Genomic DNA, 17,739 nt, shown 5'->3' on the forward strand with positions numbered 1-17,739 from the left:
TAGCTAAGTATATTGTAGTAGACATTTTCAAGCGAGAGGTTGGTGAAATGGGGCCGAACAGCCTCAAGTTCAGGAGGTAGACCCCTCCTACCACCACCAAAGTTCAAGCACCATTCATCAGAGCTGCTAGACGGAGACCAACAGAGACACACACAGCAAAACAATCCCATTGTAAAACGCACAACTTATTGATCAGTGCAGAAGTCAGCTGAACTGACAAACCTAAATTCCAGCAGCAATTGATTTTCCTGTTAGGTTAAACAGAAGCTATTGCTCTGAATGTCGAGCCATTCTAACAAGCAATGCACCTCCAGGTAGCAATTTCCTTTCCACTTACTTTAATGGGTGCAATTCATTTGAGTACTATTTGCTCAAAAGACATTTCAGTTTACAGCTATAGTTTCAACAAACCTTTCAAATCATGATGGCCTGCCAGTGAAAGTTATGAGCTGGAAGGGCATGATACCTGACAACAACGACTGAACTAGAGTCTGGGACTTGTCCTTATCATGCGTCTGAGGAATAAACAGGCATCAGAGCTTGCATCAAATGAGCTGACAGAGGAAGTGGTTGAGGCAGGTATAACAACATTTAAAAGTCGTTTGGATGAGCACGTGAATAGGAGGGGTCTATGGACCAACCACAGGCAAATGGGACCAGCATGGTGGGGATCAGTATGGATGAGTTAGACAAAGGGCCTGTTCCTGCACTGTAGGATCTAGAATAAAGAATGCAAGTGACAAGAGTTAGGCAGCATTTTGTTTTGGAAAGGGCCACTTCTTTCCTTTAGGAATACAAGAAAATTGAAGTGGGGTAAACCCCAGCTCTCTGGTTAGAGGGATATTTGGACCAGGGTATGTACACATAGAGTTACACAGCATAGAAAAAACATCCTCTCAACCCAACTCATCCGTTACAACCAAGCTTCCTGAGCTAGTCCCCTTTGCCTACATTTGGCCCATAGCCTTCAGAACCTTTTCCATTCATGGACTTGTCGAAATGTCTTATAAATACCATAACCTGCCTCAACCATTTCCTCTGGCACCACTTTCTGTATATCCACCCCATTCTGTCTCTCAGGCACCTGATTAAATCTTTCACCTCTCACTTAAAACACTGTTACTACCTGCCTTATCTATGTCCCTCATAATTTTGTAAGTTCACACCTCCTTCACTCCAAGGAAAACAATTTTGCCTATTTTTAAATTCAGTGAAGACTCGTCCCTCCAATGCATTTCCATTATATATTCCTCTAGCTACATTTAGAATGGTAATTTCCGATATAAACTTGTTATGTTGTGATTACAGTACATTTTCTCATTCCTATTCATACGCTCTCCTTCCAATAAAGTGGGCTATAGTTACAGCTTGCTGTTACTCTGGCAGCTTCAAACATCACTGTGGGCACAGGAATACAGCAGAGTAAGGTGTAGTATATAAGAGCATAAGATATCGGAACAGAATTAGGCCATTCATCCCATCAAGACTGTCCTGCCATTCAATTACAGGAGATATTTTTTTCAAATCCATTCCCCTGCTTTCTCCTGGTGACCTTTAACCCTCATGGAACAACTTGATGGGCCTAATGGTCTAATTTTGCCCTTACGGTCTCTGGTCTAACCAATCAGAAACCTATCAATCTCTGCCTTAAATATACCCAGTGACTTGCCTTCCACAGATTTGGCACCTTCTTGAAATTTCAAAAATGATGTCCCTTCTTCGGAGACTGTGCAACATAGAAAATAAGCACATTGAGCGATATAGTACAGCACAGGTCCTTTGATCTCAATGTGTCGAGCTTTTAACCTGCTCTAAGATCCTTATCTCCCACAAATCCCTGCATTTTTCTATCAGCCATGTACCTAAGAGTTTCTTAAATGTGCAAAAGTCATATATATATATTGCTAGGATGCCAAAGACTTTTACACAGTACTGTATTTGTCAACATGGAGCGGAGAGCAAAGAGCGAGTTTGTAAATTTGGCAGGAGCAAAGGATGTTGGGAATGGCAAGGGTGGAGTGCCGTGGGAGGGATGTGGGACAGGTGTGCCGGGGCAGAGGGTAACACGGACGCAGACACTCCAACCCTGAGACACCAGGCAACGTCTTCTGATTCCAAACAATTGGTTTTTGATCCTTACTGAATGTCTCTCTAATGCTTCCTGTCCTCTTTCCTCTCCTTTCCCAAGCATGATTCCCCTCTCTCTGCCACCTTCCCACCCTCAGTCCACAACAGCGACTCATATCAGAATCAGATCATCACTCACCTATGTCATGAAATTAGATTTTTTTTGCAGCAGTACAGTGTAATACATAAAATTATATACGTGCCTAAAACTTTTGCACAGCACAGTATCAGCCTCTACTATTACCCTAGCGGTGTGTTGCATACACCCACCACTCTCTGTGTGAAAAAACCTCACCTCTGACACCCCCCTTATACTTCTGTCCAATCAACTTTAAGTCATGCCCCTCAGATTAACCATTTCTGCCCTGGGGAAAAATCTCTAGCTGCCCACTGAATCTAAACTGCATCAGCTTGTACACCTCAGTCAAGTCACCATAAGGCTGAGGAAAAAGGGGAAAATATCAAGACTCTTGAGTATGGAATGGGCAGTGTGATGAGGAGAATGCAAAGAATATCATGGACGAAACGAATATCTAACGAGGATGTCACGAACAGAGCAAACACAAAAAGAGAAATAATGTATGAGATCATGAAAAGGCAATGCAACTTAATTGGACATGTGATTAGGAAAGAGGAGTTAGAATGCACGGTAATTATGGGAAAGATTGAAGGGAAGAAAGCAAGAGGAAGGCAAAGACAAATGATGATGGAGACAGCAGCCAGAGAACTGGAAATGAATACCAATGAATTGATCCACTTGACCCGAAACAGGAGTGTGTGGGCCATGGCAGTCAAAGCTCAAACTGGGCATGGCACCTGATGATGATGATTATGATGATGATGATGATGATGATGATGATGATGAACTGAGCACTATTCCAAAAGGAGACACAGGAGCAAGAGGCTGAAAGGCATATTTCTGTACTGTACTGTGAGGCTCAAAGGTACGCTGTGTCTGACCCTTAACACAGAAAATCACACCTGAGGTTTGGAAAATGTCATTCTGGCAGCAGTCCCGTCACCCTGATTGCCTCCATTAACACTAATCAAGTGGGATGATCCTCTGGAATTTTCAGTATTAGTGGTATCATAGTGAATTTCATTCTAGCAGAAAACTCGAGAGCTGTCCCCACCATTGTCCAAGTGAGTTTCCTCACCATTCCACCTCTTACCTTCATCTGTCAGGATTTGCGGCACCTCCCTCTCCGCTGGAGAAATGCACTTGACAATATTCCCCATCACCAGGCCATCCATCTCTGCAAAGTCCTCAAACGTGCAGTTGACTCCTGCGGAGAGCTCAGGAACGTTATGAGCCTCCAGCACCAGCTGATGAAGGGAACAGAACAACACCAGAGGTTGGGTATGGTCACAGCAGATACCAACATGCAATTGCAGTGGACATGAATACATTCAACAGCACATTTCACTCAGCACCTCCTTTCCAACAATTCCTCCCTTATGCACATCATTAGACCATAAGACATGGGAATGGAATTAGGTCAATTGGTCCATCAAGTCTGCTCTGCCAATTCATCATACCTGATTTTTCCCCCTCTCAATCCTGTTATTCTGCTTTCTTCCCATAACCTTTGATGCCCTTACTAATCAAGAACGTATCAATCTCCAATCCAATCCACAACCATCTTTGGCAAGAAATTCCGTAGATTCACCACCCTCTGGCTAAAGAACTTCCACCTCATCTCCGTTCTAATGGGACATCCTTCTACTCTGAGGATGTTCCCTCTGGTTCATGACTTTCCCACTACTGGAAACATCCTCTCCACATCCACTCTTTCCAGGCCTTTCAATTTTCCATATGTTTCAATGAGATCCACCTTCATTTTTCTAAACTACAGCGAGTACATGCCCAGTGCCATCAAATGCTCCTCACACATTCACTTTGTCATTCCTAGGATCACACTTGTAGATATCTCCTTGTCTCTCTCTGATGCCAGCATATCCTTTCTTTAATGTGGACACCAAAACTGCCCACAACAATCCAATGCAGTCCGAACAATGACTTATAAAAAGTTACCACATGGAAAGTCAGATGTATTATTATTACCAAATGAAGGGATTTACAGAGGGTTAAGAGAGGAGTTGACCGGAATTGATTGGAATAGAACACTGGCAGGGTTGATAGAAGAGCAGCAATGATGGAATTTCTGGAAGCAATTTGGAAGGCACAGGATACATACACTCCAAAGAGGAAGAAGTATTCTAAAGGCAAGAAGACACAACCGTGCCTAACAAGAGAAGTCAAAGCCAACATAAAAGCCAATGAGAGGATATATACTAGACCAACATTTTGTGGCAAGTTAGATATTGGGAAGCTTTCAAATACCAACAGAAGGCAACAAAAAAGTCTTTAAGATGGAATATACTATATACTTTAATATGAAAGTAAGCTAGCCAATAATATTAAAGATGATACCAAAAGTTTCTTCAGATACATAAAGTTTAAAAGAGAAGTGAGAGTGGATATCGGACCACTGGAAAACGATGCTGAAGAGGTAGTAATGGGGGACAAGGAAATGGCAAGTTAAATGAATAAATATTTTGCACCAGTCTTCACCATGGAAAACACTAGCAGTATGGTGGAAGTTCCAGATGTCAGGGGTCATGAAGTGTGTGAAGTTAGCATTACTAGGGAGAAACTTTTTAGGAAACCGAAAGGTCAGAAGGTAGATAAATCACTCGAAAAATTACAAATTTCAAGAAGGGAGAGAAGCAGAAGAAACAAAATTATAGGCCATTTATTCTGACCTCAGTGGTTGGGAAGACGTTGGAGTTGATTATTAAAGATGTAGCTTTAGGGTACTTGAAGGCACATGATAAAACAGGCTGTAGTCAGCATGGTTTCCTCAAAGGAAAATCGTGCCTAACAAATCTGTTGGAATTCTTTGAAGAACTAATGAGCAAAATAGACAAAGGAGAATCGGTTGATGTTGTGTATTTGGATTTTCAAAAGGCCTTTGACAAGGTGCCACACATGAAGCTGCTTAACAAGCTACAAGCCCATGGTATTACAGGAAAGATTCTAGCATAGATAAATCAGTAGCTGTCTGGCAGGAGGCAAACAATGGGAAATAAAGGGAACCTTTTCTGTCTGGCTGCTGGCGACTAGAGGTGTTCCACAGGGGTCTGTGTTGAGACCGATGCTTTTTACGTTATAGATCAATGATTTGGATGACGGAATTGATGGCTTTGTTGCAAAGTTTGCAGACGATATGAAGATAGGTAGAGGAACAGATAGTTTTGAGGAAGTAGAGAGGCTACAAAATGACATACAGATTAGAAGAATGGGCAAAGAAGTGGCAGATGGAATACAGTGTCAGGAAATGTAGTCATGCACATTGGTAGAAGAAATAAAAGGGTAAACTATTTTATAAATGGAGAGAAAATACAAAAAAACTGAGGTACAAGTAGACTGGGAGTGCTTGTGCAGGATTCCCTAAAGGTTAACTTACAGGTTGAGTCTATTGTGAGGGAGGCAAATGCAATGTTAGCATTCATTTCAAGAGGACTAGAATATCAAAGGGTATAATATTGAGATTTTATAAAGCACTGGTGAGGCCTCACTTGGAGTATTGTAAGCAATTTTGGCCCCTTATCTTAAAAGATTGTGCTGAAACTGGTGAGGATTCAAAGGAGGTTCACCAAAATGATTCCAGGTTTGAAGATACTTTATTGCTCTGGGCCTGTATTCAGTAGAATTCAGAACAATGAGGGGTGACCTCATAGAAACCTATTGAATGGTGAAAGACCTTGACAGAGTGATGAGGAGAGGATGTTTCCTATGGTGGGAGAGTCTAAGGCCAAAGGGCACAGCCTCAGAATAGAAGGGTGTCCTTTTAGACTGGAGATGAGGAGGAATTTCTTTAGCTAGGAAGTGGTGAATCTGTGGAATTTATTGCCACAGGCAGCTGTGGAGACAAAGCCTTTATGTATATTTAAGGCAGAGGTCGATAGATTCTTGATTATTCAGGGCTTGAAGGGAAACAGGGAGAAGGTAAGAGATTGGAGCTGAGAGAAAAATTGGATCAGCCATGATGAAATGACAGAGCAGACTCGATGGCCCAAATGGCCTAACTCTGCTCCTATATTTTATGGTCCTATGGACATTTACATGATTCTGAAAGACGGTGTCTTGGATGTCATAAGGGGGGGTGCTGGGAGCGGACCCAAATGCAAGACAGACACTGAAGTACTGGGAACAGGACTTGACTAGAGAGCTGGGGCAAGAACACAGACTTGGGCTAGGACATTGGCTAGGCAAGCGGGACCAGGACAAAGAACTGGGAACTAGGAGCCTGGGCTTGGACTCCGAGCCAGAGACTGGACAAGGACCCAGATCCTGGGTCTTGACTCAGGCTCAGACCGGAACTAGGCGAGGACATGACTTGGCTACAGGACTGGACATGGCTTGGGTTCTTCGAGGCGAGGACATGATGAGGCTTGGGTTCAGACTCCGAGCCAGAGATTGGACAAGGACCCAGAACCTGGGTCTTGACTCGGGCTTGGACTCCGGAACTAGGCGAAGACATGATATGGTCTTGGGAGATAGGACTAGGCGAGGCTACAGGACAGAATGAGAGACTCCTGGGCGGGACGAGGGAACTCCAGCATAGGATGAAGCACATGGACAGGACGAGAACACAGAGTCTTGACTTGGTACTCAAGAACAGCCGAGCCTTGGCCTTGGGATGACAGGAACCTCAGAACCTTGGACTTTGGACAACAGGAATGCAGAACATAGAACCTTAGTCTTGGGGAGGACAAGAACACAGAGCCTTGGTCCAGAGCATAGGAACATGGAGCCTTGGACTTGAGAGACAGGAACACAGGGACATGGAACACAGAGCCGGGACCCCTCCTTGGGAACAGGACTTGAGGCCAGGGCTCTACACAGAATGCTGAACACGACGAGATGGTTCCCAACAATAGGTAGCGGCAAACAGCCAGGCATATCTAGCAAAGGCGTGGACACAGAGACAGTTCCCAACACTAGGTAGCAACAAATGGCCAGACCTACCTAGCGAAGGCGTGGACACAGAGACAGTTTCAACTCAACAAAAGACAGTTCCTTATCTTGACACAGCAAGGCTCCGGTCTCACTCCGGTAGTTGAACTTGACAAGGTTCAAGGCTCCAGACACAAGTTGCAGGGCAAGGCTCCAGGAGGAAGGGGAAGGGAAGGGAACAGTCCAGCCTCAGGGTAACAGCAAAGATGTCCTGGCTTACCCAACAGAGGCAAGGACAGGGAGGGACAGATCCAATCACAGGGTAACAGCAAAGACGGCCTGACTTGCCCCACAGAGGCAAGAACAGGATACTGACAAGACAAACCAGCACCCACACTCGAACCCAGGGCCACTTATAATTCCCAGCCCCAAGATGAGCATCAGGTGCCTATGATTAAGCCCAACTGAAACAAGGGAGAGCCGGAAGACCCGGAGTCCAGAGTCTACGGACCGGACCGTGAACCGGAACACAGACTTCATGGACCGGACCATGACATTGGAAGATGGTTGATTTGGAAGCTTTTAAAATCCAACAAAAAGCAACTAAAAAGCTATAAGGGAAAAAGATAAAATATCAGAGCACACTAGCCAATCATGTCAAACAGGACACTTAAAAACTTTTTCAATTATATACAGAGTAAAAGGGAGGTGAGAGTTGCTACTGGACCACCAGAAAATGATGCTGATGAGGAAGTAATGGGGGGGACAAAGAGTTGGCAGATGAACTTAATGGATACTTTGCATCAGTCTTCACTGTGGAAGACACTAGCAGTGTGCCTGAGTTCCATAAGTGTCAGGATGCAGGAGTGAGTGCCATTGCTACAAAGGAAAAAGGGCTAGGCAAACTCAAAGGTCTGAAGTTGGATAAGTCACCTGGGCCAGATGGACTACATCCCAGAGTCCTGAGAAAGGTTGTTGAGGAGATAACAGATGCATTGGTTATGATCTTTCAAGGTGATTCTGGTGTGGTCCTGGAGGACTAGAAGATTGCAAATGTCACTCCACTCTTTAAGACGGGAGGAAGTCAAAAGAAAGGAAATCATAGGCCAGTTAACCTAACCACAGTGGTTGGGAAAGTGTTGGAGTTAAGGATGAGATTTTGGATACTTCGAAACTAATGATAAAATGAGTTAAAGTCAGCATGGTTTCTGTAAAGGGAAATCTTGCCTGACAAATCTGTTAGAGTCCTTCAAGGAAGTAACAAGCAGGGTGGACAAAGGAGAGGTAGTAGATGTCATTTACTTAGATTTTCAGAATGTGTCATAAAGTGCCACACATGAAGCTGCCAACAATATAAAATCCTATAGCGTTACAGGAAAGATACTGGCATGGATAGAGGAATGGCTGACAGGCAGGAAGCAGCAAGTGGGAGTAAAAGGGGAGCCTTTTTTGGTTGGCTGCCACTAACTAGTGATGTTCCTCAGGGGTCAGTATTGGGACCGCTACTTTTCACATTGTTTGTTAATTATTTGGATAATGGAATTGATAGCTTTGTGGCAAAGTTTGTAGATGATACAAAGATAGGTGGAGGGGTAGGTAATGCTGAAGAATCAATGTGATTACAGCAGGACTTAGACAAATTGGAAGAATGGGCAAGAAAGTGGCAGATGGAATATAGTTTACATAATGCATTTTGGTAAAAGGAACAATAGTGTGGACTGTTATCTAAATGGGGAGAAGGTTTAAACATCAGAGGTGCAGAGGGACTTAGGAGTCGTTGTGTAAGACTCTCAAGGTTAATTTACAGTTTGAGTCTGTGGTAAAGAAGGCAAATGCAAGGTTGGCATTTATTTCAAGGGGAATAGAATGTAAAAGCAAGGAGATAATGCTAAGGCATTATAAGACACTGGCCAGGCCGTACTTGGAGTATTGTCAACAGTTTTGAACCCCATATCTGGAAAAGGATATGTTGTCATTGGAGGGAGTCTAGAGAAGGTTCACGAGGATGATTCCGGGAATGAAGGGGTTAACAAATGAGGAGCGTTTGGCAGCTTTGGGCCTGCACTCACTGGAATTTAGAAGAATGTGTGGAGATCTCATTGATAGAATGAAGGGATAGGTAAGTAGGGGGAAAAACAGAGGACAATGATTAATTAACGATCAATCACCTTGTAAGCACCTTAGCTAACTGCTTTGGACAAGTTTGGACAAGTTAGAAAGAAGCTTTACCCAGCAGCCAGTGACATACTAGCCATTATTGTCTAAAGATAGGCAAGGGCTCAAATAAGGAACTATCTGATCTTGCAGAAGCAGCTCAAGGTATAGCTAGATATGGGAAGTATAGTGCAGGGGCTAGAATGTTCTGGAGAAAAGGGGAAGGGTCCGAATGAGGAACTGATGGGCTAGCTTTGGCTTAAAATAATTATAACTACCTGACCAATGATTATTTTGCATCTATTTGTATCTTAGCATGTGATTGGAGTGATTCTAATATTGTCTAAACTTGTAATCATAAGATTTCCTGCTACCTGATCAATGTTATAAATTGTGGAGAATTGTGTAATTCGGGGGCAGTCTCTGGACTGGCTCCTTTGGGAGATCAGTCTGTAACTTCCCCCATAGCATGCTATGAGTAGAGAATAAAGTTTTGAAAAGAATTACGTGTGTCAGTGTATTTGTGGTACAATTGCTATTGCATCGGGTCCGATCGAGTACGACATCATTACCTACCGAATGTTGGAAGGACTCAGTAGGGTGGATGTGGAGAGGATGTTTCTTACGATGATGGTATCCAGAGCTAGAGGGCACAAACTCAAAATTGAGGGGCAACCTTTTAGATCAGAGGTAAGGAGGAGTTTTTTAGCCAGAGAACAGTGAAGCTGTGGAATGCTCTGCCACCGACTGTGGTGGAGGTCAAGTCTGTGCATATATTTAAGGCAGAAGTTGATCATTTTCTGATCACTCACAGCATCAAAGGATATGGTGAAAAGGGAGGTGTATGGGGTTGATATGGATCATGAATCAGCTATGATGGGATGGTGGAGCTGATTCAATGGGCTGAATGGCCTAACTCTGCTCCTATCCTCTTGAGATTTAATTTCTCAAAGTGAATGCTGGAACAGGTATTGGAATTGATATTGGCTTATTATTGTCACATGTACAATGAAACAGTGAGAAGCTGGTCTTGTATACTGTTCATACAGATCAAATCATTACACAGTGTATTGAGGTAGAATAAGGCAAAATAATGCTGAATAAAGTGTAAAAGCTATCTTGAAAGTGCAGTGCAGGTAAATTATAAAGTGCAAGATCAGGATTCCAACAGAGCTTCACCAGTAGTGTCAAACGGCATCACTGTGCTTTAGATTCTCTAGTGAGGGATGTGTATGCACAACTCTGAGTTACTGTGCCACTCACAAAGCCAGGCTACCTGTGACTGGACTGTGAAAGAAAAGACGATGAATTCAACCTCAGTGCAACTGCACTGTGAACAGCGAGAATCTCAGCATCTCCTGTTGATGCAGGGACAAAAGCAAAAGGCTCCTTCTGTTCTGTGTGGCAGCAGGCTCCTGAGTAACCATGGCAATGCCTTAGCTTCGAGCCTCGGGTTTAAAGTGACAGCCTCACATCTTGGAGACAGTTCTGACATGATAGAAAAACTTGGCACAGATGCAATAATTCTGATTAATGTGGACAGAACAACCCTTTCTTTAGCATAGAAGGTGGCAATCTCACTTTTAACTATTTACCCTTCTCGGGTTAGAACAAAGAGCAGTGAAATACAGTACAAGCCCTTCATTCCACCATGTTGTGCCAACATTTTAATCTATTCCAAGATCAAGAAAACACTTCCCTCCCACATATTTCTCTATATTTCTTTTATCCATGTGTCTATCTGAGATTCTCTTAAATCTCCCTAATGTATCTGTCTTTACCACCACCCACTCTCTGTGTGAAATAAAATCTATGTCTGACATCCCCCTGATACTTTCCCCCAGTCATCTAAAAGCAATACCTTCTCATATCAACCATTTCCACCTGGGAAAAAGGCGTTGTCTCTCCACTCGATCTGTGCCTCTTATCATCTTGTACACCTCCATCAATCCACTTCTCATCCTCCTTCGCTCCAAGGAGAGAAGCCCTAGTTCACTCCACCTATCCTCATGAGACAGGCTTTCTAATCCAGGCAGCATCCCGGTAAATCTCTCAGCATGCTCTCTAAAGTTAGTTTCTGGCCCTGCCTAACTAGGCCAGCAGTGGCGATGTGAACAGGATTCCGCCTGCAGCAGCCACAGCAAAAGCTCCCACTGCTGCTCTGCTCACCATCACCCCTCTCGCAGCACCAATCACGTGGCACTCCCACCCACCCTCCATTTTAGGGGAAGATAAAGTTGGTTTTGAGCTGTGCATTAGAAATTTCTATTTCTTTAGCCGGGGGCTATAAATCAGTGGAATTCATTGCCACAGATAATTGTGGAGACCAAGTTGTTGGGTACTTCAACTAGACCTGTTTGAAGAAAACCATGCCCAATTACCATCAGCATATAAGCTGAGACCTCAGCGACTAGGCCACTGTTACATTAAGATAAGGAATGCCTACCATTTTGTGCCCAGACCACATTTCAGTAAATCAGATCACTTGGCTGTCCTTCTCCCACCTGCATGCAGGCAGTGACTAAACAGCAAAGCTCTGGTGATACTTTATACTTTATTGTCGCCAAACAATTGATACTAGAATGTACAATCATCACAGTGATATTTGATTCTGCGCTTCCCGCTCCCTGGATTACAAATCGATAATAAATATTAAAAATTTAAATTATAAATCATAAAAAGAAAATAGAAAATGGGAAGTAAGGTAGTGCAAAAAAAACCGAGAGGCAGGTCTGGATATTTGGAGGGTACGGCCCAGATCCAGGTCAGGATCCGTTCAGCAGTCTTATCACAGTTGGAAAGAAGCTGTTCCCAAATCTGGCCATACAAGTTTTCAGACTCCTGAGCCTTCTCCTGGAGGGAAGAGGGATGAAGAGTGTGATGGCTGGGTGGGTCGTGTCCTTGATTATCCTGGCAGCACTGCTCCGACAGCGTGCGGTGAAAAGTTAGTCCAAGGACGGAAGATTGGTTTGTGTGATGTGCTGCGTCATGTTCACAATCTTCTGCAGCTTCTTTCAGTCTTGGATAGGACAACTTCCATACCAGGTTGTGATGCACCCTAGAAGAATGCTTTCTACGGTGCATCTATAAAAATTAGTGAGAGTTTTAGGGGACAGGCCAAATTTCTTTAGCTTTCTCAGGAAGTAAAGGCGCTGGTGGGCCTTCTTGGCAGTGAACTCTGCTTGGTTGGACCAAGTCAGGTCATTTGTGATATTGACCCCGAGGAACTTAAAGCTTTTGACCTGTTCCACTTGTGCACCAGCGATGTAAATTGGGTCGTGTGGTCCGCTACTCCTTCTTAGGACAACAAAGATGTGGTCTTGGGAGGCAGAGGAGCAACTACAGTGGACTGGGCCTGTTCAAGAACTCGTCTGTGGATGTGAACGGGTACACCATGCTTTCATAGACTTTATTAAAACAGTTAATAAAGTGTGTTTATTAAGAGCATAAATAAAGTGTGTGTCCTCACAAGATCCAGGGATGAGCCATGAGATCCACAGTCTGCTGACAGCCAGCTCAGAGGCATTCAAGTCTTGTGACCAAGAAAGTGACAAGAGGTCCAGGTACGATCTCTGGAAATCCATCTCACGTGCAAAGTGGCAATTCCAGCCCAAACGTGAATCAGCGAAAATGCTCAACAAAGGCGACAGCAGGGCTTCACTTCCCAAGGAGCTCTATGCCTTCTATGCTCGCTTTGACCATCAAAACATGGAGCAACTATCACAAACTTCCACAGCCCTGATGACCCTGTGATTTCAGTCTCTGAGGCCAACGTGCAAGCAGTCCTCAGGAGGGTGAAACCTGGCCCAGACCTGTGCTGATCAACTGGCTGGAGTGTTCACTGAGATCTTTGACCTCTCCATTCAGCAGTCTGAGGTACCCACCTGCTTCTAACAGGCTTCAATTATACTGGTGGCCAAGAAGAAAGTGGTGACCTGCTTCAATGATTATTGTCCAGTAGCACTTACATCCACAGTGATGAAGTGTTTTGAGAGGATGGTGATGAAACATATCAACTCCTGCCCGACAAGTGACATGGATCTGCTTCAATTTGCCTAACATACCCATAGCAGATGCCATCTCACTGCTCTTCACTCAACCCTGGAACATCTGGACAGCAAAGATGCATACATCGATATGCTCTTTATCAACTACAGCTCAGCATTCAATACCTTCATCCCCTCAGAACTAATCAGTAAGTTTCCATACCTAGGCCTCAATACCTCCTTGTGCAATTGGAACCTCAATTTTCTCATTTGCAGACCCCAGTCAGTTCAGATTGGCAACACCAACTCCTCCATGATCTCCATCAGCACAGGTGCACCACAAGGCTGTGTGCTTAATGCCCTGCTCTACCATCCAGGACACGCTTTCTTCTTGCTGCTGCTATCAGGAAGAAGGTACAGGAGCCTCAAGACCCACACAACCAGGGTGAGAAGCAGATATTACCCCTCAGCCATCAGACTCCTGAACCATTTCAATGTCCTTTCAATGTTGTGGTGAGTGAAGTTATCTAGGAGCCTGATAGTTGAAAGTTTCTTAACCTGATGAAGTTGTATAAGGCCTAATTTGGTATTGTCTGCAATTCTGATCACCTAACTACAGGAAAAACCTAAGCTGTAGGGGAAGGTTGAATAGATTATGACTTTTTTCCCTGAGAATATGGGGAGATTTGATAAAGGCATACAAAATAATGAGGGTAAAGACAGGGTAAATGCAAGCAGACTTTTTCCCACTGAGATTGGGTACGACCGGAGCTAGAGGTTATGTGTTAAGGGTGAAAAGTGAAATATTTAAGGGGAGCTTCTTCTCTCATAGGGTGGTGTGAGAGAGCCACTGATAGAGGAGGTGGATGGGGGTTTCATTGCAACATTTAAATCAAGTTTGGATAAGTACATGGATGGGAGGGTTACAGAGGGCGATGTCCAAACACAGGTCACTGGGACTAGGCAGAATAAATGTTTGGCACAAATTAGATGGGCTGAAGGACCTGTTTCTGTGCTGTAGTGCTCTTTGACTCCACAAAGCCACTTCACTTCATGTGAAGAGCTTAACACCTTGGATATGGAGACATTTTCACATCAATCTGAACTAATTTGAACCCTCCTCCCAGACAAAATATCAGTGCTCCTTTTTCCTATTTCCTTCACTGGAGTCACAGAGGTCATAGAATACCACGTAACTCCTACCCTGGATGGTCCTCCCAAAGTGCAACAACTCACACTTGCCTGAATTAAATTCCATCTGCTATTTTCCAGCCCATTTACCCAGCTGATGCAGATCCCACTGTAAGCTTTCATAGCCAGTATGAGTACAGTATTAGAATCATAATCAGAATTAATATCACTAGCATATGTTGTGAAATCTCAAACACGAGGAAATCTGCAGATGCTGGAATTTCAAGCAACACACATAAAAAATGCTGGTGAATGCAGCAGGCCAGGCAGTATCTATAGGAAGAGGTACAGTTGATGTTTCGGGCCGAAACCCTTCATCAGGACTCACTGAAGGAAGAGCTAGTAAGAGATTTGAAAGTGGGAGGGGGAGGGGGAGATCCAAAATGATAGGAGAAGACAGAAGTGGGAGGGATGGAGCTAAGAGCTGGAAAGTTGATTGGCAAAAGGGATATGAGAGGCTCATAGGATGGGGGGCCTAGGGAGAAAGAAAGGGTGAGGGGGGAAGCCCAGAGGATGAGCAAGGAGTATAGTGAGAGGGACAGAGGGAGAAAAAGGAGAGAGAAAAATGAATGATAATAATAATAAATAAATAAATGACGGATGGGGTACGAGGGGGAGGTGGGGCCTAGCGGAAGTTAGAGAAGTCAATGTTCATGCCATCAGGTTGGAGTCTACCCAGATGGAATATATTTCTCCAACCTGAGTGTGGCTTCATCTTTACAGTAGAGGAGGCCGTGGATAGACATGTCAGAATGGGAATGTGAGGTGGAATTAAAATGTGCGGCCACTGGGAGATCCTGCTTTCTCCCACTTTCAAATCTCTTACTATCTCTTCTTCCAGTTAGCCCTGACGAAGGGTTTTGGCCCGAAACGTCGACTGTACCTCTTCCTATAGATGCTGCCTGGCCGCTGCGTTCACCAGCAATTTTTATGTGTGTTGTAAAATCTGTTGTTTTGCAACAGCGAAACATGGCAATACCATAATAATAAAGAATACTAAAAATTACACTAAGAAATACAGATCAAAAATTAAATTAAATAAGTACTGCAAAAAGAAAGCCAGAAAAATTGTGAAGTAAAAAAAGTGATGTAAAAAATTATGATGTAAAAATACAGGATCTGGGTCTCATTTGCTGAGTCAAAGAAATTTTCAGATGATGTTGTCTATTTTACTCCATGATAAATATTGCCTTTCATTCACCAGATGTGAATGGCAGTGGAAGCCTTGGCCAGGGAAAGCACAATGATCACTGTCCACAGAGATTGTGTACTGCATCTTGGCAGTAAAATCCATTTCACTAATTCTTTTTTTTAAGATTATGAGGACACTCAGTCCTCTTTTATTGTCATTTAGAAATGCATACATGCATTAAGAAATGATACAATGTTTCTCCAGAGCGATATCACAGAAAATAGGACTAACACTGCCAGAACCGCATAATTATAACATATAGTTACAGCAATGCAAAACAATACCATAATTTGATAAAGAACAGACCATGGGCACAGTAAAAAAGTCTCAAAGTCCCGAGTCGATCGACTCCCGAGTCCCCGATAGCAGGCGGCAAACAGGAGAAACTCGCTGCCATTAACCTCCAGGCACTGTCGACTTGCCGGTGCCTTGGAAGCAGCAGACCACAGCCGACACTGAGTCCACCTGTCCGAAAACTTCGAGCCTCCGACCAGCTGCTCCGATACAACCTCCCAAGCACCATCCCCTGCCGAACGCCTTCAACCTCGCTCCGACCACTGAAACACGCAAAGCCGAGGATTTCAGGGCCTTCTGCTCCAGAGATTCCCCAGTTACCACACAGTAGCAGTGGCAGCGAAGCGGGCATTTCAGAAGTTTTCCAGATGTTCCTCCGTATTCTCACGTCTGTCTCCATCAAATCAGAATTGTGCACGGTCCCCTACTTGACAGATAACAGATATTCATCACCGGACAGGCTGCGTGTGCCGCCATCTTCTCCTCCTCTCCTTCTCAGAGCTTTCAACAGTTCTGAAACATCTCGCTGTCACGGGGACACACCCCTCTCAGATTTTCTTCAGATGAGACTCACAAATGAGAATCCCTGCCTATTTCCAAAAAAATCTGTGCCCAAAGGCTGTCCAGTAAATTTTCTCAGGAAGTGTACTCAGTTTTAAGGCCTTCCTGGGTAGCACACACAAAACCCTGGAGGAAATCAGCAGGTTGGGCAACATCTATGGAAATGAATAAACAGGCAACAGTTCGGGCTGAGACCCTTCTTCAGGACTGAGAAGAAAGGGGGAAGGCACCAGGTAAAAAAGATGGGGGGAGGGGAAGAAGGATTAGCTTGAAGGTGACAGGTGAAACCAAGGGAATGGAAGAAGTATAGGGCTAGAGAAGAAGGAATCTGATAGGAAAGGAGAGTGGACCATGGGAGAAAGGAAATGGGGGGGGGCACCAGGGGGAGATGATAGGTAGGTGAGGAGAACAGGTTAGAGCCCAGATTGGGGATCAGAAGAAGAGGGAAAGGGGAAGGAAAAATACTAGGAGAAATCAGTGTTCATGCCATCAGGTTGGAGGCTACCCAGATGCAACATAAGGTGTTGCTTTGCTGCCTTCTTGACCACCCCCTGCACCTCTCTCTCACACGCGCACGCACACACACTCACTCCTTTTATCCATCCTGATTTTTAAAAAAAAGTTGGAAATGTGACTTGAATTTCAAGGCCTGAAAATTATAGCCTGTCACTTGTAATTTCCACCACAGATTGGACAGCCTTCTTCTCCTAGGCCTCAAATTGCATTTCAGAGCAAGTGATGTTGGCAGGCTGTGCTGAGAAATAATTTGCTGTTGGAATACAAAACCTGTCACTTTTTATCAGTAAATGGAAGCTGGCAAGGTGTAATTTCATAACCTATGTTTTAAAATAATACACTGTCCCTTTTTCCATTTCCTGCTGAAATTACCTGTGGCTGGATATCAGCTTTTCTGAGTGACACAGGCACAGAATGGAAACTCTCAATTTCCATTTCTCTCATCACCTACCCCAATCTCTCCAAACCTACATCACTGCAGTGAGAAAGCACAGAGCCACCCGACCACCTGAGATAAATCTGCTCTGAGCCAGAAGGGCACCATTGGAAAAGAAGGCAAAGGAAAGGCTCTCTTTAAAATGAATGATCTAGGGCATCCAAACACTGAGTATTAAATCTCACCATAGCCATAAGATACACACTCAATAGCCACTTTATTAGATACCTACTGTACCTAAAGTGGCCACTGAGTGTATGTTCACGGTCATCTGCTGCTGTAGCCCATCCACTTCAAGGTTTCGATGTGCTGTACATTC

The 17,739-nt window shown here is 44.0% G+C and overlaps 1 protein-coding gene across 6 annotated transcripts in view; it reads right to left on the reverse strand.

Moving 5' to 3' along the window:
* plxna4 (plexin A4) overlaps positions 1-17,739 on the reverse strand; it is an 811,940-nt gene that overhangs the window by 245,560 nt on the left and 548,641 nt on the right. For all 6 annotated transcript variants that reach the window (XM_072241488.1, XM_072241485.1, XM_072241487.1 and 3 more), the window contains exon 7: positions 3,300-3,453. In XM_072241488.1, the coding sequence (XP_072097589.1) occupies positions 3,300-3,453 (154 nt within the window). The remainder of the gene's footprint in view (positions 1-3,299; positions 3,454-17,739) is intronic.

Source organism: Mobula birostris, chromosome 23 (genome assembly GCF_030028105.1).
Source record: "Mobula birostris isolate sMobBir1 chromosome 23, sMobBir1.hap1, whole genome shotgun sequence".
In the NCBI taxonomy this organism is placed as follows: domain Eukaryota; kingdom Metazoa; phylum Chordata; class Chondrichthyes; order Myliobatiformes; family Myliobatidae; genus Mobula; species Mobula birostris.